Below are 24,871 nucleotides of genomic sequence, written 5' to 3'. Positions count from 1 at the left end.
GCATCTTTAAGTCTCTGAGGAAACTGTTTCATAAACATTTTACCATATTTAATAGAAAACTGACCCGAGGACGTTTCATACAAACCCTAACCCACTAATAAGGAAAAGTTTGTGCTCATAATGAAATTCTACATCTGATCAATATGTCTCAATATAAACAGCCTGACAGCAGATCAATACATTTATTATGATTATTAATCAGTGGATTTCATTCATTCACCATCACATCCAGTTGATGCACATTCCTCAACCTCTGCTCGGGTTTCAGGTTCGAGAGGATTTGTGGGAAAAGTCTCTGAAGTTCAGATGAAGATGATATTTATGTTTAGTAGAAGCAGTTTGAGATGAGATTGGTGAAAGATCTTCGGTCCAGAAGGAGAAGAGCTCCAGACAGAACCACTTCTCCTCCCGGGGTTTATTCTCATTATATGAACGTTTTCTTCAACGTGGAACAAATCTAAATCCTCCTGTTGTTCTCCTCTCTGACTCAACGTGGAGGATTTGTCTTCACTTTGTGCTGCGTGACTTTAAATGGAATATGAAAATAAAATGTCCCTTTCATTGAATATATTGAAAACATATAGAACAGAACTCCATGTGTTTTTCTGTTCATTGTTTCTACCTGAAGTTCTTTGCTCTGTTTTCTCCTCTCTGATCATTAAACTCTTGTCTTGAGTCCGGTTCTGGCTGGTTTGGGAACAGATTGGATTTGATCTGGTGCAGTTATTGGAGCTCACTGATTGGATTGAGGGCGACCACATGGCTTCCTGCTGTTTTACAGAAGAAACATCTTTAAAATACTTCACTGTGGAAACTGTGGAACTTAAAATGCAAAGTGAGAAAGAAAGAAAGAAAAACCATATGTTCTCCAGACTGGATGAGAAGAGAGAAGAACTTTAAATAGAAATGGAAATAACGATTAACATGGAGAAGACGTCAGCATCTGTCAATCATAAAGTGGAACCTTGAATTATCACCTCCAGCAGAGAGGTTCTGTTTTCATCTGTTTGTGATGTGATGAACAGCTCCTGGATCTGATCTCAACACACGTATGATGATTGTTAAATCTTCTGCTTATAGTTGATGTTGGTCTTTTTGTGTAAAAACCTTTAATTAAGAATCATTTTTAGATTTGTGACGAACATGAACATATGATATATATCCTTATCTCTTTTTCTTCCGGACTCTTCCTCCACCTCCGTCTTTCTCTCAGGAATCTTTAGGAGCAGCAGCTACATGGACGTGCGCTGGTTTCCCTTCGACGTGCAGCGACCTGAAGTTCGGCTGGTGGACGTACGGCAGCTGATCTCTGGACCTGCAGATGATCGAGGCCGAGTCACCGGATACATCTCCAACAGAGAGTGGGACCTCGAGGGTAAGAGTCACCGTGCTGCTCTTCAAACAGGACACGTTTTCACTTTACTTACACTGAAGGATTTTAAGGTTTCTAACACTCTGAGTGAAGTTGTTGAAATATGAGGTAAAGTTCACTACGAGGACAAAAACAGGTGAGAACGTGGAGATCACAGTGAAAGGTGATGAACGTCTGCAGCAGCCTCCTCTCCTCTGAGGAGCTGTTCAGGACGGTGGAGCCTGGAGCTGTTGAAGCTCCTGCAGACCTTCACCCTCTGACCTCTGCTGTGAATGTTCCTGTGTCTACGCTGGGACTTTACTTCCTGTGATGTCATTTCCTGGAGAATCAGGATCATGAAAACAACAATAATCAATTGATCCTGATTAAGCAGAAGGTCGACGGCAGCGTTTGCATTTTAATTAATTAATGAGTTAATACTGATTAATGAACAGTTCAGTCCTGGTCTTTACTAATTATTTACATCACGCTGATAAGTAAATGTTTAAAAACACATTTTAAAATTTGGTTTTATTCTACTCACTGTAGCAGGATTACAGAGGTGAGAGGTCAAAGGTCACAGATGGGAGGATTAATGATATAATAGGTTGTGGTTATTATCCTGTCTGGGGATTTAATCCGTCTCTGGCTGACACGTTATAGAAACAGATGATTGTCCTGCTGATGAAACCTGAGCAGCTTCATTAGCCTCAGTTCTTCTGCAGCAGGGGTTTCTTCTTCCAGAGGTTCCCGGCCTCAGGAACGAGCGTTTCTACGACTGCTTCAAGGAGCCGAACGCTGACGTAACCTTCACCCTGGTGATGAGGAGGAGGACGTCCTCATCTCCACCCTCTCTCTCCTCGTCTTCCTGCTGCCCGCCGACTCCGGAGAGAAGATCTGGCTGGGTGAGGACGCAGCTCCGTGTGTCGAGCTTTAAACCTGAGACTCATTTAGAAACCTGAGTTTCAGCTTCTTCCCGTGTTGAGATCAACTGATCCGGATCCTGACACCTTCTCCAAACGCCAAGAGAACAGGTGAAAAACAATCGGCTTCATTTTGAAGTTTTATCAGAAGAGAACTAGAATCACACCCGTACCTCGTTTAGACCAAAATCACAACCCACAGTTAATATAGTGATTTTTAAATCCTCCATTTTGCCGACAGTCATTTTGAATAAGGATCAATTCTGAACCGGAGTATCGATTTATTACAGTTATCAGAAAACCAGCTTAACAATATGAAATATGATATGTAGGACTAGTGTGAACCGTTATCCTGTTACAAACCATCTGAGCTGCACAGAGAAGATTCCATGTGATCTACTGATGTGTCCCTCTGCTCCCGACTGGTTATAATTTGTCTTGTTCTACACGATTAACAGAAGTCGTCAATTAACCCGTTCACGCTCAGAGGAAATCTATGGAGTACCATACATGACTTAAGTAAAAATAAATAAATAAATAAATGTATAAATAAATACAGAAATAAATAAATAAATGAATAAATAAAATGGAAATAAATAAATAAATACAGAAATAAATAAATGAATATGTTAATACCAAGAGAAATGTAAAAATAAATGTCTTCAATATATTTGCACATTTATTTATTCCCTGATACATTTCCTTTTCATTTGCAGTGTCCTTATGCTAATGAGAAAGGCGGGCCTAACCGCAGTCTCATGCAGGATTGGTCACAGGAGTGTAATGATCCAGCCCTACTACTTCTGCCTTTCAATGCTGGTGTCCAGTAGCTGTTTGCAGCGTTGAGCCAGTTCACACTTAAAATGAACTAGTTCAAGTTCAGAGGGTTAGTTAAGGTTATTTTTTATTGGGATGATTTAGCTGTCAGTAGTCCTGACTGTGAGCGTCACGTCTCGTGTTCTACTGAGCACAATGAGCGAGCCGAGAGGAGGAGGAGGAAACAGAAACTCCAGCTCGGTACAAACCACCTGCCGCCTCTGCTCTGATCATGAAGCCGCTGATCTCTGAGCAGATGGGACCAGAGAAGCTCTGTGTTTTCACTGTTTCCACTGTTCCACAGAGTCACTAACTGGCTGTTTCACGGTGAAGAGATCAAGTCTCAGTTACTGCCCGTGTCTCTGAGCGATTGTGTGGCGGAGCGCAGGGGCTGTGTGTGTGTGTAGCTCAGTTGACCAATCCTGCTCGAGACTGAGGTTAGGCCCGCCTTTCTCATTAGCATAAGGACACTGAAATCGAAAAATAAAAGTTGGAATAAATGTGGAAATAAATAAATAAATGTGGAAATAAATGCAGAATTAAATGAATCAATGTCTTAAACTTATTTCCACATTTATTTATTTATTTCCACTTTTATTCCAACTTTTAACATCAGTCTCGAGCAGGATTGGTCAACTGAGCTACACACACACAGCCCCTGTGCTCCGTCACACACTCGCTCAGAGACACGGGCAGTGACTGAGATTGAGCTCTTCACCGTGAAGCAGCCAGTTAGTGACTCTGTGGAACAGTGGAAACAGTGAAAACACAGAGCTTCTCTGGTCACATCTGCTCAGAGATCAGCGGCTTCATGATCAGAGCAGAGGCTGCAGGTGGTTTGTACCGAGCTGGAGTTTCTGTTTCCTCCTCCTCTCGGCTCGCTCATTGTGCTCAGTACAACACGAGACGTGTCGCTCACAGTCAGGACTACTGACAGCTAAATCATCCCAATAAAAAATAACCTTAACTAACCCTCTGAACTTGAACTAGTTCATTTTAAGTGTGAACTGGCTCAACGCTGCAAACAGCTACTGGACACCAGTCAGCATTGAGAGGCAGACGTACTGAACAGGATCCTGGAGCCAAACTGAAATCACCACATCAACAATGTGACGCGTTTAAAGATCCTCAGGTTGTGTGTCTTTGTGCGTCTCAGATCATGAGCTTTTTCTTGGTTCTGGTGTTTTTATTGATCTGGTTCCTTTCTGTGTAAATAACCTCTGACCTCTGACCTCTTCACCCCCTCACACAAGGTCCTAATGTTGGTCACACAAAGGTCACGCAGGTGGATCCCAGCTCCAGTGGCTGGTTTAACTGGTTCACGTCTGTGCAGGTGTCACCGTGTTGCTCTCTCTGACTCTCTTCATGCTGCTCGTGGCTGAGATCATGACGTCAGACTCTGTTCCTCTGATCGGTGAGAACCTCCGTCAGTGTCTCATCTGTCTTCTCGTCCTTCATCCCTCCGTCACCTTGAAGTTGAAGCTTCTCACTGATCTTCTCTCCTGGTGTCTCAGCTCAGTACTTTGCCTCCACCATGGTGATGGTGGGTCTGTCTGTCATTGTGAAGGTTCTGGTTCTGCAGTATCATCACCACGACCCTGATGGAGGACACATGCCACAGTGGGTCAGTCCCTCCTCCTTCTCTTCATCCTCCCTCCTCGTCTTCCTCCTCCCAGTATGGTCTGATGTCTCTGTGGAGCCTCAAGTCCTTCACAGGCTCCAGGTTTGAACAAAGATGGACGACATTTCTCCTCAGATCTGTGCAGATCTTATTTGGCTTCACTTTTTAAGGTCTTGTCGTCCATCTTGTTTAAACACATTCATACACATTTTGAATTCACGTTTTGTAATGTGATTTCATTGCATCTGGAACCAAATGGTTGACTTCAGATGAACTGAGTGTGTGAGTCTCTGTGGTGTGCAGGAGCTGCAGAGCTCGTTCAGTCAGATCTGCCTCCAGGAGCCGCGCTCGGTGCTGGAGCTGCTGCTGCAGTCGGATCAGCCCGAGCGCTTCAGGAAGGCTCAGGCCTTCATCCGGGCCCAGGGCCTCTCCACAGACACGGTGGCCGAGCTGGTCTCCTCCGCCGTGGCCCAGGCGCTGCTGGCCTCCGCCCACGACCTCCACCCGGGTGAGAGCAGGGTCTGAACATCAGGGGGGGGGGGGAGTCTCAGGGCAGAGAAACGTCCTCATAGTTCATCACAACATTACAACTTAGTCACTGAATCCTCTGGTGTGTTAGAATACAGATGTGTTCAGGTGGTGTTCTGACAGGTTTGTGTGTCTGTGTGTGTGTGTTGGTGTTGGTGTGTGTGTGTGTGTGTGTGTGTGTGCACGTGACCCAGTAGAGAAGCAGGTATTCCGGCCGTCGGAGGGGCGGGACTCGCTGCTTCAGCTGATCAAACTATGTGATGACCCGAATCTGGTGGGAATCAAACTGCTGGAAAACGTCAACGTGGTTCCACTGAGAGACCTGAGCTGCAGTACGATACACACACACACACACACACACACACACACACACACACACACACACACACAGACACACACACACACACCGAATAAAGGACTTGATGTTATTATCATGTCATCATTTCTTCTGTCCACAGAACAGAGATTAAGTCTTTATTCATTATGAGACGTTTGATTTGAGTCGAAGTTAAAACTCGTTTGTTGTCTCAGTCGTGGATCTGCTGATCGCTGCTCACGACTGTTTCAGTCTCACCTGTAACATGGAGGGAATCGTCCGGGTGCTGCAGGCCGCCCGTCACCTCAGCCACACCTACCTGGCCCCGGGGGAGCACTACGGCCTGCTGGTAAGCCCCGCCCACTCCCCCACAGGCCAGGAAACACGCCTCTGTCACACGTGTGTCAGTCGCTCTGAAGCTGATGTGTGTGTGTGTGTGTGTTTGTGTGCGTGTGCAGGTGCGTCTGCTGACAGGCATCGGCAGATATGATGAGATGACGTACGTCTTCGACCTGCTGCATCAGAACCATCGCTTCGAGATGCTGCTGAGGAAGAAGGTGGACATGGAACGAGGACAGGTGGACACACACACACACACACACACACACACACACACACACACACACACACACACACACACACACACACACACACCCTCCTGTTGGAGGAGGGGCAGGCAGATGAACTGTCTGTCCCCCTGTAGAGCTCCAGTCTGAAGACGGCTCTGCTGGACTACATCAGGCGCTGCCTCCCTGCAGACAGCGAGAAGCACAACATGGTGGCGCTGTGCTTCAGCATGAGGAGGGAGATCGGAGAGAACCACGAGATGGCTGCCAGGACGCAGCTGAAGATCATCGAGTCTCAGGAGTGGGGTGAGGATTCACCGTCAGTGAACATCTGAGTCAGGGTTCCTCCTCGTGTCATGTGACCATGAGTTTCACCGACTTGTCTCCAAACAGTCGTCACGCCGGATCTGAAGAGCTCATTGGTCAAAGTGTTGGGTCTGTTGAAGGACGCAGCTGAGAGCTTCTCCAAGGTACCTGAGCTCCTCCAGCTTCCTGTATCACTCACTGAAGAGAGTTATTAACTGTGTGTGTGTGTGTGTGTGTATGTGTGTGTGTGTGTGTTGGAATATAGGAAATTCAGGGACAATTGACCCGTTTACACACCAGCAATCCACGGACCTTAGGCTAATTTGAGGACTATGCCAAGGTCCCCGGATTTCAAACAATTTATTTGCATTTTTCTGAGGAACGTCCTCTCTCATTTTCGTTCAAAGTCCTTTTTTACCACAAACCTGTTTTTAGGTGTATCCCACTGTATAGAATAGCGCAACCTATCTGTTGTGCTTATATTGCACTTTCATACACATTTCCTACACACACGGTTCGATTTTGCCGCCCTTTTCACTGATTGGTTGGTTCGAACAAGTGGGTGGCGTCTACAGGAAGTTCGCTCCAAGGACCGCCCCAACTGATTGCTTTTAAACATTAAATCCCATTTGAAGCTGCTGGCGACCAATGGAAGCACTATAGGATTTAAAACATACAGGTAAGCATTAAAACTTGTAAACAAAGTAGATATTTGCATGTGGAAGTATTTTACACCGTAACAATAACTTATTAAGTCTAAGTTTTTTTTATTTTATTATTGATGCATATTTTAATGGAAATAAAGTTAGTTTAACTTCAATGCATATTGGCATTAGGTTGTTTTTACAGCAGTGCTAATGAATGCTGTTGAGGCCTGTGTTACCTTCACAAGGCTGCACTAGTAGTAGAGCTAACAGCTACCAGCTCACAGTTGCAACAGGATCAGTCTTGTATTTTGGAGGAATGTGCTTCGTGCAGTGTCGTGTAACCAGCTGTTTTGTGGACTAGAGAAGGTGAGGATGTTTGATTTGTGTTCATTTTAAGCCATACAAGCCGCAGTTTCTTTTCATGCATGTGGAAGCTCCGTGTCGGGAGCGGCCATGCCCCCTCGTTGAGCTGTGCGTGCGTGCCTTCAAAAAGGTGATAGCAATGAGCACAGGTGGTGGGGATGAGGACAGAAGCTTTGAGCAGTAAGAGAGTGGTCCGGTCAGTGTTTGGGAGCTGAAAACAGCTAAAAACAACTAAGGTAATGTGGCGTTGTTTGTTTAAACAAGCTAGTGGCTACACTGTTCTTGTTAACTTGTATTGTTAGGTCTGCTTGTTAAATCTTATGTGCTTAAAACTGTAAGCTATCAGTGTTTCCACAGAGGTTTTTGGCTGTTATCGTTATTATGAAAGTGTAAAGTACAATAGTGAGGAGCAACAAAGCTGTGGTACAGTATCTGGTGCAGTGTGTGCCATTTAAAAATGCTGTTTAATGTTCATGTCGATTATTGACTATTCCATAACTGAAAGCAAGGATGAAATGTCAGCAGGTTTTATTTCTATTTCATTTTTCCCCTGAGATAGAGACTCACAGCACTCATGTTGACTTATATAGTATTTTTAAGTGAACATCTTGCATCTGGTAGATAATAGGTTGAGCTGTTTATTGTTTTGGGTTGTTATTTGAATTAAAACAAAATTATGACAAACTAATCACATGTCAGAAGCACTGATGTGAAAACATCACAAACCATGGTCCGTGTAAATGTCATAAAGGACCTTGGATCGGAAATGAGAACCCAGCAGTGTGCTATCGCATAATAGTCAAGTCATCCGGATGCTGCTGTAAATATAATTGAATGTTAATGTAAAATTATATATGTAGGTTAAGTTCTTGTTTGAAGAAGCAGGACAAGGACAGAGACTGAGGATGATCATTCAAGCAGATGAAAGACTGCATTTATTTGTGTGTCTGTTCCTACTGGATGCTAATGATGGGACATCAATCCCACAAGAGGTTCAATGCAGCTGATGTAGTTATAGAATCTCTGTACACTGAGATTATGTTACATGAAATTGTAGAGAGTTCAGTCTGTGATCCAACACAGCTCTACACTAGAACAGACATCATCCTACTGTTAATATTTAGTTCATGTGCAGCCTATTTCTGTTGTAGAAATGGGTTTCTACCTTTATTGGGCATATGTAAAGACATTAATTTCGGTAAAGCATTAAGTCCTTTGTATTACATTTAAACTTGAATGTTGATTTATGAGCTCAGAATATGGCTTCTGCTCAGATGCCACATGTAAATTACTAGACTTCTTGTACATAAATACCTAACAACAATCTTCTTTTAATTATGTTACTCTGGCTTTTGACACTGGCCAGTGAATCATGCAGAGGCGAAGGCGCATAAATCCAACGGATGATGCAAACATTTTTGCTCACACTGGAAGGGATAAACTTGGACTGGACATCAATTACATTAATATTTTCAAAGGTAAGTTGAATCTTAAACTTAAATATGTGGCCTAACTTTTTATCACTTATTTGTTAAAGATTTATTTATTGTTTGGTTTTGTGTATTTTGGTCGCGGTATCTTCACCTCTGCTCCGTTTGAAAAAGGCGACTTTCTCTGCGAATATCGAGGTGACCTAATATCAAACGAGGAATGTGAAAGGAGACAAAGAATATACCATGACACCCTTAAGGTGTTCATGTTCGAGTTCCGTTTTAGTGGTAAACTGTGGTGGTAAGTATATTATTTCAGTGCTAACTGGTCTAAATCCAAATTCCATGACTCATTGCTTTTGGTTCTGAACATATACAAATTATTGATAGAAGGCTCTTGAGTCAGGTTAATATATACTACTCTTGTTTGTGTATAAATTGAAAGATTTGTAATTAAGTGTTACTTGTCTTTTTGTAGTGTTGATGCAGCAAAAGAAGATGGATCACTCGGAAGACTAGTAAATGACGACCATATCAGCCCTAATGCGAAGATGAAGTACCTGACTGTGCAAGGGAAACCCCATTTGTGTTTGTTTGCCATACAGGACATAGTTCCAGGAGAGGAGATCACCTATAACTATGGTGACTCAGACTGGCCGTGGAAAAGCAAGGTAGTTTTTTACTTTGTGATGTTGATCCCCTGAAACAAATGGTTTAGAAAACTTCAGTCCACAAACACTTTATATTTTCCGTATAGTTTTGGTTTGAACATGCTTTTTTCCTAATTAAATAAAATTATTCACATTGTTAGTTGATATAGTAAAAAACGAATATATTGCCACATACAGACACACAAGACACTGACAGAATTGTTTGTTATTAAAATCTCCAGAAATCTGGAGGGATGTCATCAGATGTCCAACATGGTGAGGTACCATCCACATCAAAGCTTTCTACGAGAACTCAAAAGAGGTCAACACATAAGGCCCAAAAAAAGATGCCTACAAGGACATCAGCTGGTCGTCTTGAATGCTTTAATAAGGTATATAACAACTTCAAGTTCATGATTTGTGTAAACAGTTTGAAGTTACTTTTGGATGGTATGTGTCTGCATATTAATTGATTGTGTGCGTAAACTTAAGGCGGCACACCAACAGACCGTCCTCTTCACACTCTTCATTAGTGTTATTTTCCTGACCATCTCTTACTGCTTCAGCTACACTTAAGCCACTTTCACACATGAAGTGCACTCTGGACTTTGTCCGGACATCAATTGGAGGAACTGTAAGTGTGACCGCAAATGTCCGATTCAGTCACACCGGAATTAACCGGTCTTTAACGTGCCAGCACCCTAATACAAAATCTGGGTAATGTCTGATATGTGAATACAACAGGTAATAGTCTGCAGGATTCACAGAGTGCTAGTGGGTGTGTTCATGATGTTGATGCATAATATGTACTTTAACTGCTTCTTACTTTTTTCTGATAGCCTGTATGTTGTTTTGCACTCTTTTGTTGATATTTGATGAGTTCAAATACACGCAGTTTCGTTATTATTAACATTAGTGATGAGTCCTTCTGCTGCATGCTCTGATGGTGCTCCTCCTCTCACCTGATGCAATTTGACATTTGCAGTACTGAGATCGCATCTGACAGTCTCTTGCGTGAGCTGCATATGTAAAAGGGCAACACCGGAAAATGATCGTACTAGAGTTTCCAGATTTTTGTCCTAATCAATACAAATTTAGGAATGTTAGAGGCAAGCAGTCAGACAGCAAAAAACTCACATCGACCGCTCCCAGTTAGTGTGACCGTTGTATAAAATGGGTTGTCAGTGTATATAAAGAAGGAATCAAAAGTCATCAATTCATCCGTCACAACTAACTGAGATTATTATAGTTCTAATAGCTTGCATTCTGTATTCATCTGACACCTTAGGTGACTACAATCAATTCCAAAGTGCATTTTTCTCCCCACAAAGTAGTGTGTGTGTGTGTGTGTGTGTGCGCTGTCACCTGAATGTATTATGGTGTATAAGGACAATGGTATTTAAGGACAACCTCAGAGGATGTTTTTCAGAATGTAAGGCAGAATAACATTTGAGTGTGTGTGTATTAAGCTCTGACACCAATATGACTTGGGTGGACCATACGTTATTTGGGGTCCCTCCCGTAGGTGGGGTTGTTAGTGGCATTTCTTTGGTATTTAAGAGTACTTGTACAACCTGCATTTGATCTTTATGTTAGTTTAATGGGAGTGGTAAGTTTTTGTATTCATGTTGTATGTCACAGATGTGGACCCGGTCACCAGTAATGCATGAAATGCAAGACAAGATCATATTTAAAATCAATCGAAACAAATCTAGGCATGTTAGAGGCCTAGAGTCAGACAGCAAAAAGCTCACAGCCACCAATCACAGGTAGCGTGAGACCAAAATGGGTTGTCAGAATATAAAGAAGGAATCAAAAATCAAATTCATCCGTCACAATTAACTGTGATTAGTATAGTTCTAACAGCTTGCAGGCTGCCGTAATTAGACACTTCAGGTGACTACAAATACTTCAAAAGTGCATTATTCTCCCCAAAAAACACTTGGAATCACAGTCATGATGACTGTCACATAATGGTACAGGTATGAAGATGTTGAATTATCTAGAGAGGTTCCTTTTTTCTTTTCTTTTTTTAGCAATACTTGTTCTGTTTGTCCAGACCTCAGATATCCCTTTTGACTGGTGCATTCTCACTATATTACTTTTTATTTAACTTTTCTTCCATTCATTATCTGCTACAGATGATGACTGAAAGAGGCTTGATTGAGATGACTGCAAGCATATCAATCAAGGGTGGGGTTGATAGTGGCCTTTCTTTAACATTCAAAGTCTGCCAACATCTTATCATGAGGGAAACGTTAAATAGAAATGTACCTTTTTGGCAACGGTAGTAAGATGAGCTATTCAGACAGCTGAACAAATATATTGTTGTCTCAAATGGGCTGTCTACAAAGTAACACTGTAAAGAGATACTGTACTACAAATATAATCAAAAATATTCCATTCACTTTACATTAGAAGTATTTAAACATATACTAATAAATATTATGAGTAAAAAAATATGTGTTTCTGGTCAGGCAGAACACCAGAAGAATCCAATCCACTTCAGTTGTGGTTTATTCCAGTGTTTGTGCAGAGCAGCGGCAGGTTATATGGCTGATACAGACAGGTGGTAGCTGGTCAAGGCAGCTGAGGCTGGTTTTATTTAAACAGAAAATATATCATGCGTTACCACCTCACATTAAACTTAATACATAGGAAGCTAATGTCTATGGCTACCATGTAACTATTTAGAGCTAATTCAGTGTAATCATTCTAACCAACAATTCAAGTATTAGAATACTGCAACATTTACTAGGAACAGAGGAATTTACATTTCCAGTACACAAACAGTCATATCAAAATAATTCTGAAATTTTTTATAGCTTTGGGGCATCACAGCGGCTATGAATTTAATAATCCTGGAACTTTGGATGATTAAAATACTAACAGGCGATACAAAAAGTTCCCACAGTGTGAAGCGATACTTTTCTTTTTTTATTTCAAGCACTGTTCTTTCTACTATTCTCACTCTTACTCACTATATTATCTGCAGCAGCAGTGTATCTGTGTATTTTTTCTATTAGGGACATCACTGCTGTCCCATAAAATCGCTCTTCAACTCAACCTCAGTAACAAACACCTTGATGTCAGTGTCAGAAAGTTTTGCTTCCTCTTGTCATCGCTTGACGCTGTGACTCATCGTGGAAACCCATTGGTCAGCAGGATAATTTGAAATTCATTATTTGCTTTGCATTGACCATTTATGGTTGAATGTCGGCTTGCAGAGGGAAAGATATGAGGCAGAGCCACGTACAAACGTTTCCAGGTGCACATATACACTTTTAGAGTGAATCCTATGCACTGGGTTATAAATGTGGCCCCTGATCTTAACATCATGATGTCAATGTGGGATTATATGCAGAGCCAGAAGAGACATTGAGACAGCTCAAATGCACAGCAGAACAGTGGGAAGTTCCCCAGGATGCTGAACAACCTACCTGCCAAGTATACAGGAGAACGGGTGCTCATACCAAATATTGATTTGACTTGGGTTTTTTCTATTAGCAGTTAATATATAAATAATTCTCAAACTATTAATGGTATTACTCTTATAAGCATCCCAGATTTATCTGCCTAAAACTTGTGCAGAGTATTGTATATACAATATACACAAATCATCCACTACATAAAAACCACTGACGGGTGAATTAATAACATTGATTGAATATTAACAACTGAGTTAAACCGATGTAGATGGGAAAATCATATCAAGTGAACCGTCAACAGGAAACAAGTTATCAAGAATTTTCATCAAAGAGACAATTAGTTGGAAGATTTGATGGATCCAAGTAGCCAACACAGTTTGTTTTCTGTTTGTGTGACAAATGTTTTCTACATATTTTCCTGTATATCTTCCAGGCAAAACTCATCAAGAACATGATTCCAGAAAAGTGAAAAAGAAGATCTGGTCCAAGGCTGAGGTGGCTGCAGTAATGCGGCACTTCAAAGCTTACATACTCAAAGGAAAACTAGCCACCAAACATGAATGCAGTCACTGCAAGATGGTCGAAGGCTCCGTGTGAGCACAACGAACAGTGCAAAATATAAGGGACTTTGTGAGAAACCAAGAGCAACTGCAAAGAGGCAGGCAGAGCAGCAAAAGCTGTAAATCCACTGACTTGTGTTCATTTGTTTTTGTTTGCATTGTGGTTTGGCTGATGCCTTAACGTTTTAAAAGGCAAAATGTTTCAAAAAATTTGTTATTGTAAAATGGATAGTGGAATGGATGTAATACTTCAGCAGACAAGCTAATGGAAGTTCATAATGCCCCTTTTTTTTGTTTTTAGCGTGTGTGGCTGCAAAGAAATTAGGTTTTGCTGTATGCAAATCCTGTTTAAAATTGTAATAGTTATTTGAAGATCGCTCCAAACAAATGCTAAAAAAAATCCATTCCTGTTATTCTTCATCTTGTGGTTAAGCTCAGAATTGGGATCACTTAAAAATAAGAACTGGATTTTTTTTTATAAATATAGTTCTTATTTCTTATTTCTTATTTTCTTATTTAAAAAAATATCTAAAGTTTGACCTAATTTTAGGTTTAATAAAATAATGGTCCCCTTTATGCTGTGTTCTGTCAGGTGTGTGTGTTTATGTTAATGAGGAGCTATTTAAAAGGTGATGTCATTGTCCCTTAAAGTCCAAACATTGTTGCGTCCTCAAATGCCACAAAAGATAGATGTCTGCAAAAACCACAACCCAGTCAGGGCCTTGTGTATAGAGTTCTGTAGCTCGTTTCTACATTCTAGAGTGAACTGAATTTTTTTCAGATTTTTTAGCATTTGTTGACCTTACTCCCATTGCTCTAGGACCTCGGGAAAGGGTAGTCCCTGTTTACCACCACCGGGCCTGTTTGAGGAAAAAGTCTTTCTATAGTGTGTGGGTGTGGGTGTGTGTGTGTGTGGGTGTAGGACTCGTGTGTGCGTCAGGCGACTCGCTGTGTCCTCACAGCTAAGCTAGTCGCTCTTCAGCTCCACTTCCTGAACCAGGGCTCAGACGTACGTGTCATCAACCTGCGTCCTGCGGTGCTGCTGAACACGCTCGTCCAGCTGCCGCGATGCTACCAGGTCACTTCCTGTTCCTGCTTCACTGAAACACTTTCACAACCTTCAGTCTGTTGATGTTTAGAAAACACATTGTGTGAGTGTGGTGATGTGGTGACGCAGCGTGGAGTCTTCTGACCGGTAGAAGACTCTTGAGAAGTAAAGTGCACGGCCTGGAAGGAGCCGCAGCTCCAACACAAGTTGTGTGTTTTGTGCGGCAGGTGTTTGTGGTGTCGGAGGCGTACGGCGTCAGTCCCGACTGGGCCGAGGTTCTGTTCCAGAAGGTGATTCTGAAAGGAGACTTCGTTTACCTGGAGGAGCTGAAACGCCACCGCCCGCTGACCTCCAGCCTGTTCGAGGACATTTTCAAGAAGTGAGACGCCGACCTGGTCCTTCATGAGACGACCTTCTGACCTCAGCTCACGTTGTGTGTCTTTGTGGTTTCAGACTGGACGGCGCTCCCAGCAGCGTCACTGTGCACGTGAAGCGCCTGCTGACGCACTGCGAGGACGTGTACAGCCGCTACAGACTGGCCTACCAGCAGAAACTGGACCACGTCACCAAAACCATGCTGCAGGACGCAACTTGGAATCAGAGCGATCGTCCTATTTGAGAGAAGATGTGGACATCACTAAGATAGCTCTCTCTCTCGCTCTCCCCCCTCTCTCGCTCTCTCTCTCTCTCTCTCTCTCTCCCTCTCTCTCTCTCTCTCTCTCTCTCTCTCTCTCTCTCTCTCTGCCTCATGTAAACTTGTAGTTGTTCTACATGTATTTATGTATTGCTGATCTACACTGATGAGATCTAGACCTCATACTTATTACAGTGGGTGGATTTGCTTGTAAATACCTGGTATGTGCATCTTATCAGTTCTGACATGTAACTAATAATTAATATTCACGATGATGTATAAATGTGACCTGACGTGGAAGAGTTCTGCAGATGGAGTCACACATTCGGCTCCAACACCAAATATAACAACCTTCAAATCACAGGAGGAAAAATGGGTTAGGGTTAGCTTCATGTGAACACAACACACACACACACACACACACACACACACACACACCCAGAGTCACGTGATTTCCAGTAACTGCAGAGAGGGGGAGGAGCCTCCAGTGAAAGTGAAAGTGTTCAGACTCGTTCTCACTTCAAGGAGCAGACGGAGGAGACATGAAGTCTGAGGCTGGTGAGTGTTCAGCTACATTTATATTATTCATTCATATTATTTTACAGTCAGTGTTTTTCACTGGATCCAGAGACAGATGTGAACAGCAGGTCTGGATCAAAGAGACTTCAAAGGACTAATTAACAGAGTTAATCCAACCGTTTTTAGCAAGTGTCCATTTTGCGACCTGCGTGAGACTATTTATCACGTTTTTACTGAGTGCAAGAGACTTTCAAGTTTCTTCACTCTTTTAACTGCGGTTTTTAGTGATTTTAACGTCAATTTTACTGAGAAGGTTTTTACCATGGGAGCTGCCTACAACAAAACAGATAAAGATAAGTGGCAGCTCCTGAGCCACCTCTCAGGTGAGGCCAAGATGGCCATTTACATCAGTCGAAAAAAACGGGTAGAGAACAGGAACGGGCAGGAAGCGGGGGCGGTGTGGGTGGTAAACCTCCGGGCCAGACTCCGACTCAAACTAATTTTTTACACAATGGTATCTGATCTCGAGAATTTGGTGTTTTAATGACATCCTCTGCTCCGTCACCAACAACGAGCTGTCCTTTCCACACTTTTTAACAGACTGAGTATTTTTACATCTTTGTGTATTTATTGAATAATGTTGTAGGCAAGTGTTTTGTAAAAATGAAGAATATGTAAATAAAGTGTTTGTGAAAAATCAAAATCCCTCTCTCTCTCTCTCTCTCTCTCTCTCTCTCTGTCTCTCTCTCTCTCTCCTCCTCTCTCTCTCCCCCTCTCTCTCTCTCTCTCTCTCTCTCTCTCTCTCTCTCTGCCTCATGTAAACTTGTAGTTGTTCTACATGTATTTATGTATTGCTGATCTACACTGATGAGATCTAGACCTCATACTTATTACAGTGGGTGGATTTGCTTGTAAATACCTGGTTTGTGCATCTTATCAGTTCTGACATGTAACTAATAATTATTATTCAGGATGATGTATAAATGTGACCTGACGTGGCAGAGTTCTGCAGATGGAGTCACACATTCAGCTCCAACACCAAATATAACAACCTTCAAATCACAGGAGGAAACATGGGTTAGGTTCAGCTTCATGTGAACACAACACACACACACACACACACACACACACCCAGAGTCATAAGATTTCCAGTACCTGCAGAGAGGGGGAGGAGCCTCCAGTGAAAGTGTTCAGACTGGTTCTAACTTCAAGGAGCAGACGGAGGAGACGTGAAGTCTGAGGCTGGTGAGTGTTCAGCTACATTTATATTATTCATTCATATTATTTCACTGTCACTGACTCTGGGTCAGTTTTCTACTTGTGGACTATAGAGAGAAGAAGATTCAGGATGAACTTCTGTCAGTCAATCAACAGTTTGACTCTACGCTGTTATTGGCTGAGTCCAACACATTAAACCTACAACTGTCTCAGGTTAAAGAAACACTGAGTTTACTACCTGGCTTCATTGTGTGTGTTTGAGCTCACAGTGTTTTTCCTCTCAGACTGAAGATGAGTGTTTATGAGGAGGAAGAGGACAGAGCAGAGTCTCCAGGGTTCAGCTGTCTGTCTCTGAAGAGTGACTGGTCCATGAGAGAACCTCTATTCTTCAGTAATGAACCTGGACCCTCACACACAGAGTAAGAGACCTGCTACAAACATGTGAAGCTCCAAACTGAATCCTCACAGAATGAACCAGTGAATGATGAGTTCTGAATAAAAACATGTTTGTGTTTGCAGAGGTCAGGACCACAGACTGAGAGCAGAGTCTCCAGGGTCCAGCTGTCTGTCTCTGAATAGTGACCGGTCCATGGATCTTCCTCCAGACTTCAGTAATGAACCTGGACCCTCACACACAGAGTAAGAGACTGTTTCTACTGGGACCTGCTCTGAAGAGGATCTAGTTTCCTCTAGTGTGGCCCCTGCATTAGGACACAGCTTCATTGAAGTTGGTGACTAATCTCTCAGAATCACTCAAAGAGCTCAGACCTCCACCAAGAACCAACACGCTCCTTATGAAACCACTTTGAAATCCACTAGAGACTCATTTGGATTTGGATCTGCACCAAATTCCACACACTGGTAAACATCAGTCCTCTGAACATGTCTGTGAAAGAGGAACCCCCCCCCCCCCATCTGGTTCACAGACCACAACCTTCCACCAAGTTTACTGGTAATCTGTTGTTTTTTATAATCCCACTAACGAACCAACCAACACACAAACATACTGGGTGAAAACAAAACCTCCTTGACAGAAGTGATGACAACCTGTGACTGTGACATGTGAGTTATCAGGACATGTCTTCACAGGGAGAGGAAGAGGAGTCATGTTCCTGAGGAGGAGCAGTCGTCCTGCTGTGCTTCATCTCAAGACGTCCTGAAGGATCCAGTCTCCACCAGCTGTGGACACTGGTTCTGCAGACAGTGCATCACCTCATACTGGGACCAGTCTGGTTCTTCAGGAGACTCCTCCTGTCCCCAGTGTGGACAAAGATCCAGAACAGGAGCTGGAGGTCAGACAGCCGGTCAGAGCAGCACTGTACATGTGTCTGCTGATGTCTTCACTTCTGACAACAGCACATGTGGTTTTATTTTGTTCCTTCATACAGCATCAACATTTAACATCGTTAGAAAAGCACAAAGTTAAAAAGCTTTTATTTTCTGTAGTTTTTCTGTATCTGATGAAAACAATCAGCAGATTCTCAGATTCTCTGTCTCTCACATTGTTTCTTGTCTTTCAGCAGATCGTGGTCTGCAGGAGGTTTCAGATGAACATAAGCTCAGTGTGAGGAGGAGATGTGAACATGTGACTGAAGGAAGTGATGAAACAGGAAGTAGAACCCTCCTCAACAGGATCTACACTGAGCTCTACATCACAGAGGGACAGAGTGAAGAGGTTAATACTCAACATGAGGTGAGGCAGCTTGAGACGGCTTCCAAGAAGAAGATCCTCCACGACACTCCCATCAAGGTCCACGACATCTTCAAAGCCTCCACTGACCAGCAGAGCAGCATCAGAGTCGTCCTGACCAACGGAGTCGCTGGCGTTGGAAAAACCTTCTCGGTGCAGAAGTTCACTCTGGACTGGGCAGAGGGTTTAGAGAACCAGGATGTGGGTCTGCTGGCTGTGCTTTCGTTCAGGGAGCTGAACCTGGTGAAGGACCAGCACAGTCTTCTCACGCTGCTCCATGTTTTCCATCCAGAGTTACAGAAGCTCACGGCAGAGACGCTCGCTGTCTGTAAACCTTTGTTCATCTTTGACGGCCTGGATGAAAGCAGACCTTCTCTGGACTTCAACCACAGGGAGCTTGTGTCTGAGGTCACACAGAGGTCATCAGTCAACGTGCTGCTGACAAACCTCATCCGGGGGAATCTGCTTCCCTCGGCTCTCGTCTGGATAACCTCCAGACCTGCGGCGGCCAATCAGATCCCTCCTGCATGTGTTGACAGGGTCACAGAAGTACGAGGCTTCACTGACGCCCAGAAGGAGGAGTACTTCAGGAGGAGATTCAGTGATGAAGAGCTGTGCAGCAGAATCATCTCACACATCAAGACGTCCAGGAGCCTCCACATCATGTGTCAAATCCCAGTCTTCTGCTGGATCAGTGCTACAGTTCTGGAGCACATGTTGACCACAGACCAGAGAGGAGAGCTGCCCAAGACCCTGACTGACCTGTACTCACACTTCCTGCTGGTTCAGACAAAGAGGAAGAACAACAAGTACGGTGAGGGACATGAGAAGACTCCACAGCAGCTGACGGAGACTGACAGGAACGTTCTCTTGAAGCTGGGGAGGCTGGCACTTAAACATCTGGAGGAAGGAAACATCATGTTCTACCAAGAGGACCTGGAGCGGTGTGGTCTTAATGTCACAGAGGCCTCGGTGTACTCAGGAGTTTGTACTGAGATCTTCAGAAGAGAGTGTGTGATCTTCCAGAAATCAGTCTACTGCTTTGTTCATCTGAGCGTTCAGGAGTTTCTGGCTGCAGTCTACATGTTCCACTGTTACACCAAGAGGAAGAGAAAAGAACTCAACAACTTCTTGGGAACATATGAGGACACAGACAGTTACTTCTCCCTGGATGACCTCCTGAAGAGAACCATGAAGAAATCCCTCACCAGTACAAATGGTCATCTGGACCTGTTTGTTCGCTTCCTTCACGGCCTCAGTCTGGAGTCCAACCAGAGAGTCTCAGGATGGCTGCTGGGTCAGACAGGGAACAATCCAGAGATCATCCAGAGAGTCATCAACAACCTGAAGGCGATGAAGAGTGATGACATTTCTCCTGACAGAAGCATCAACATCTTCCACTGTCTGACTGAGATGAACGACCACTCAGTTCATCAGCAGATGAAACAGTTCCTGACGTCAGAGAACAGATCAGAGGAGAAACTCTCTGGGATCCACTGCTCAGCTCTGGCCTACATGCTGCAGATATCAGAGGAGGTTCTGGATGAGTTGGACCTGAGGAAGTTCAACACATCACAACAGGGTCGACTGAGACTGATCCCAGCTGTGAGGAACTGCAGGAAGGCTCGGTGAGTCCAGACATGACCAATAACATGTTCAATCAGTGGAGATGAGTCGTTCTTCAAATACACTCAGTGTTAATTGATCCTCATTGTTTTGGGCAGCATGGTCAACACTGTTAGTGCAGCCTTTCTGTTGTCTGCAGGGTTTTCTCTGGGTTCTCCAGCTTCCTCCACAAACCCAAAGACGTGGAGATCAGTGTGTGTGTGTGTGTGTGTGTGTGTGGGTGTGTGTGTGTGTGTGTGTGTGTTTGTGTGTGTGTACATGTGTGATAACGTTATTATTATTATGTACATATACATTTTCCTTGTTCTCATGTACATATGAGAACAACTAGATCAGATGTGGACAGTGAAATCAAAAGTGATCACTGTGCTGGAGTTTGAGGGTTCAGACATACGACCACATATATATACACTACCGTTCAAAAGTTTGGGGTCACGCAGACAATTTCTTGTTTTCCATGACAACTCACACTGTTATTTATCAAATGAGTTGCAAAATGAATAGAAAATATAGTCAAGACATTGACAAGGTTAGAAGTAATGATTTTTATTTGAAATATTAATTTTGATCTTTCGTTTGTCTTCCACCACCAACCAGTGCAGTGTCCGTCCCTCCAGGTTCCTGACATGTTAACTACACAATAACATGAGGTCACTGTGACCTTTGACCTCTGACCACCTGAATCTAATGAGTTCCTCTGTTAGTCTGAATGAACGCTTGAACCAAATCTGAAAGGATTCTCTTGAGGAGTTTTTAACAAAGAGGGGATTTACCAGTCTGAGGGTCACATGATCACGTTTTATATGAATGTTGTGTTTTCTGATTTAATTCTCACAGATTTGATATTTTCTTTAATTACAGACTCGGTCATTGTGAACTCTCAGAGACTCACTGTGAAGTCGTGGCCTCAGCTCTGAAGTCAGACCCCTCACATCTGAGAGAACTGGATCTGAGTATCAACAAGCTGCAGGATTCAGAAGTGAAGCTGCTGTGTTCTGGACTGGAGAGTCCAAACTGTCGACTGGAGACTCTGAGGTCCTTAAATCCTTCTTCACTTTTCAGACTTTCTTTCTTATTGGGTCATTATTTATTTAAATTGTCTCAGTTCTGCTCTGCTCACTGTCCCTCAGTCATCTGTCACTCACCCAGCCTGTCAGTCACGTCCACCTCATCAACTCCATTCACCTGCACTCACCTGCTCCTGATCACTAAGAAAGTGTCAGTAAATAACATGTGGACTGAGGCCGAGCACTCGTCCTCCTCAGGTTTTCAAAATAAGACACATTCTCATTGAAACACGTTGGACAGTTGATAAGTATAGAAACAAACAGGAAGTGACATCAGGAGCCATCCCTACTTTAAACTGTGTTTAATTACACAAACCTGCTCAGTGACCAACACACAGAGAAGAAGCTGATGAATGAAACAATGGTCCAACATGTCTGATCTGATATTTATCTTCAGGTCACAGACTGGACTGAGGTCAGCAGCATGTTGAGAGTCTGTGTTGACATGATGACGATCCACAACAACAGGAGGACACATTCTAATATTCATATTTCTTTATCCAGGTTGTTGAACTGCAGACTGTCAGAGATCAGCTGTTCTTCTCTGGCTTCAGCACTGAGGTCAAACCCCTATCATCTGAGAGAACTGGATCTGAGAGGAAACGACCTGCAGGACTCAGGAGTGAAGGAGCTGTGTGGTTTTCTACAGAGTCCAACCTGTCGACTCGAGACTCTAAGGTCAGTTCACTTACTCATTTTTGTAGATCTCATATCTATAAAAACGCATTCATACTTAATTTATCATTTCATTCTAATTTAACATAATTCCTCTTCATACATAACTTGAATCCATTCATTCATTAATCTGTGACATTTTAAATATTAAGCTACTTGTTAGAACACTGAGTTTAGTTGAACTCAGTTTAATTTACAGTTAAGTTTTATTCTTTATCCAGGTTGAGGTACTGCAGACTATCAGAGATCAGCTGTTCTTCTCTGGCTTCAGCTCTGAGGTCAAACCCCTCTCATCTGAGAGAACTGGATCTGAGGTTCAACAACCTGCAGGACTCAGGAGTGAAGGAGCTGCTTGATCTACAGCAGAGTCCAACCTGTCGACTGGAGACTCTGTGGTCAGTAGATGTTTGGAGTCAGTCCACGCTGCTTTCATCAGTATGTTACTAAACACAGTCAGTATCACAGATCCAGGGTCTGTGCTACCAAGCAGGATTTGTGGTTATCAGGTTAACTTCAGGTTTAGTTTTTTCAGTTCTACGAAGCTCGTCCACTTCTTAACCAGGTCAATCACCATGGTAACTTCTGATGAACAGCTAACCTGCTCCAGGTTAAGTTGGAGATCAACCCGTATAGAAGCTCCGCCCACTGACCACAGTGACTCTACACTGTTGTGTGGTGCACACTCTCCTTAAAGGGACGGATAAGGGAAGTTAAATTAAATGATGCTCCTGACCAATGGGTTTCCACCGTGAGTCCTGATGAAGGCACGGCATCAAGCGATGTGAAGAGGAAGTGAAACTTTCTGACACTGACATCGAGGTGTTCGTTAGTGAGGTGAAGAGCGACTTTATGGAACAGCAGTGATGTCACTAATAAAGAAAACACACTGACACTCTGCCGCTGCCGTGGATAACACAATGTGTGGATAACACAATGTGTGAGATCATAAATCATTGAACCCTCTCTTCCTCCTCGTCCTTCATTCACATGCACACATCACACTGAACCCTGCACCACTGTCAGAATAGTATTTATTTATTTTGAGCATCGGACCGACTCCCTCACATCAGTGGATCCTCACCTCCACTGGGACATTATTTGGAAAATGTCTTCACTTCTTATGTGATTTCCTGTGCGCTCTGTGGCACGGTCACGTTCACTGCAGTGATCTGATGAGACACGCACAGTGTTAGAAGATATAATTAAAAACTATTAATGACTCGGTTCTGTAACTCCGCGAGCAAAACTAAGCTGTTGTTTTTAATGATGAAGTGGATAAATAATCTGCTTCAGGTCACCACCTCATGTCTGCGTTGCCACTTTCCAGAGTCAGTGTATGTCCTCAGAGTCAGTGAGACAGTGTGTGTCTTCTTGTCTTCCACTCGTCTTGTTAGTAAACAACAGATTCAGATCTCGTGGCCTCGAGTTATTTATCTCGTTCACACGTTATTATGTCGTGGTCACGAAATATCTTTTTACCAGATGCCACCAGGGGGCGCTGTAGCTTACACAAGCTGGACCACAGCTGACAGCCTCACACGAGTGACAGAGACGGTGTCGTCTTCATCTGATCTGAGACAGTTTGTCCTCTCACTTCATCAGTGAAGAACTGATCAGGTGGATCTTTGTCACAGCTCTGAGATCAGTGGGACTGAAGCCTCTCCTCATCACATGGTAACCAGGAGCTCTTTATACAGAGCAGAACCTCTGCTGAGGTCCATCTGTCTCCTCTGGTCCCAGTTTGTCAGAAGCAGATGTTCATCAACACACAGTGAAACATGGCTTCACCTGTAACAGCAGTAAATCCACCTCTCAGGTGTCCACTCTGCACTTTGACATGCAGAGGACACACACTGAGCTCTTAGCGTGTTCATTCCAACACGTGAACATGAAGCAGAGAGGAAGCTGCTCCACCTCTGAACAGGACTGAAGTCCCTGCTGCTCTTTCTCCTGGATGAGCTGCATCACTGACTCACAGCTGATGAAGTGAGTCTCTGTGACACTGATGTCTTCTTCTCTCAACAGGTGGGAGGGGACCTGGTTGAGGACAGTGTGAAGAGGACAGTGTGTGTGGACGGAGGCTGAGCTGTGTCCTGAGGATCCAGAGGCTGAAGCAGGAGCAGCTTGTGTGTAGTCTCCAATCTACACAACCCCTAATCTGCATGTGTTTGTGAGGTGAAGCCGGAGCACCTGGAGAAAACACGGGGAGAACATGCAGACTCCACACAGGAAGACCCCGTCTGAACCGGATTCAAACCAGCAACCTTCCTGCCCTGATTGTGTTTATTCACATGAAGAATGTGTTTATTGAAATGACAACAGAAGCAGAATATATAAACCCTCTATAAAGAGTCACATAGTGTGTTTAAGTTTGTCTTTATTATTGTCCACCTTTGTCCCTCAGTGTGTCTCCATGTGTGTAGAACCACGTTCTGTGTATATGTTTGTTTATGATCTTAAAGTTCCTGGATTCACGTCACAAATTGATTCAGTTCAACACAAAGTTAAACATATTGAAATAAATATATTGTATATAAAGATGATCAGTGACTGTATATAAAGACTGGGAGAAGAGTGAGGGGTTTTTAATGGGTCAGTGGAGACCGGGGACTGAGCCTGGTCTTCCTGGACATCTCTGGTCTGTACAGGTTCTATGTTCAATAGAGGAGGACGGTTCACTGGTCCTTCATTTTAAATTCTGTGTAGGTGTGTGACAAGTAGTTTTCTTTTGTAAAATATGATTGAAGTGTTATTTAGTACGTTTATTTCATGAAACGATCTTAATAAAAAGTTAACTTAAAAAAGTCTCTCTCTCTCCAACACACTTACACTCACACACACTCTCTCTCCCTCTCTCTCACACACACATACACACACACACTCTCTCTC

The 24,871-nt window shown here is 43.3% G+C and overlaps 3 protein-coding genes across 3 annotated transcripts; all 3 read left to right on the top strand.

The window, feature by feature from the left end:
• The first annotated feature begins 828 nt into the window (after positions 1–828).
• On the top strand, positions 829–4,819 carry LOC133954999 (CHRNA7-FAM7A fusion protein-like). Its single transcript, XM_062389629.1, is given in 8 exon segments — positions 829–835; positions 1,214–1,271; positions 1,273–1,331; positions 1,334–1,375; positions 2,096–2,185; positions 2,188–2,256; positions 4,424–4,504; positions 4,605–4,819. Coding segments are annotated over 8 exon segments (621 nt in total).
• A 168-nt stretch (positions 4,820–4,987) lies between these two features.
• On the top strand, positions 4,988–15,172 carry LOC133954998 (spatacsin-like). The gene is made up of 9 exons (XM_062389628.1): positions 4,988–5,219; positions 5,437–5,571; positions 5,771–5,904; positions 6,014–6,133; positions 6,259–6,427; positions 6,515–6,591; positions 14,428–14,583; positions 14,781–14,932; positions 15,007–15,172. The coding sequence occupies exons 3-9, from the start codon at positions 5,821–5,823 to the stop codon at positions 15,170–15,172; spliced, it is 924 nt and encodes a 307-aa protein (XP_062245612.1). The 5' UTR covers positions 4,988–5,219; positions 5,437–5,571; positions 5,771–5,820.
• A 1,325-nt stretch (positions 15,173–16,497) lies between these two features.
• Positions 16,498–24,779, top strand: LOC133954656 (NLR family CARD domain-containing protein 3-like). Its single transcript, XM_062389081.1, has 9 exons — positions 16,498–16,951; positions 17,209–17,343; positions 17,444–17,563; positions 18,014–18,216; positions 18,448–20,242; positions 21,102–21,275; positions 21,812–21,985; positions 22,204–22,377; positions 24,008–24,779. The coding sequence occupies exons 2-9, from the start codon at positions 17,216–17,218 to the stop codon at positions 24,036–24,038; spliced, it is 2,799 nt and encodes a 932-aa protein (XP_062245065.1). The 5' UTR covers positions 16,498–16,951; positions 17,209–17,215; the 3' UTR covers positions 24,039–24,779.
• The last annotated feature ends 92 nt before the right edge of the window (positions 24,780–24,871 follow it).

The sequence above is a fragment of the Platichthys flesus genome, chromosome 6, assembly GCF_949316205.1.
Source record: "Platichthys flesus chromosome 6, fPlaFle2.1, whole genome shotgun sequence".
In the NCBI taxonomy this organism is placed as follows: Eukaryota; Metazoa; Chordata; class Actinopteri; order Pleuronectiformes; family Pleuronectidae; genus Platichthys; species Platichthys flesus.
The sequence above is the reverse complement of the archived record's forward strand: the minus strand, read 5'-3'. Positions and strand labels throughout refer to the sequence as shown.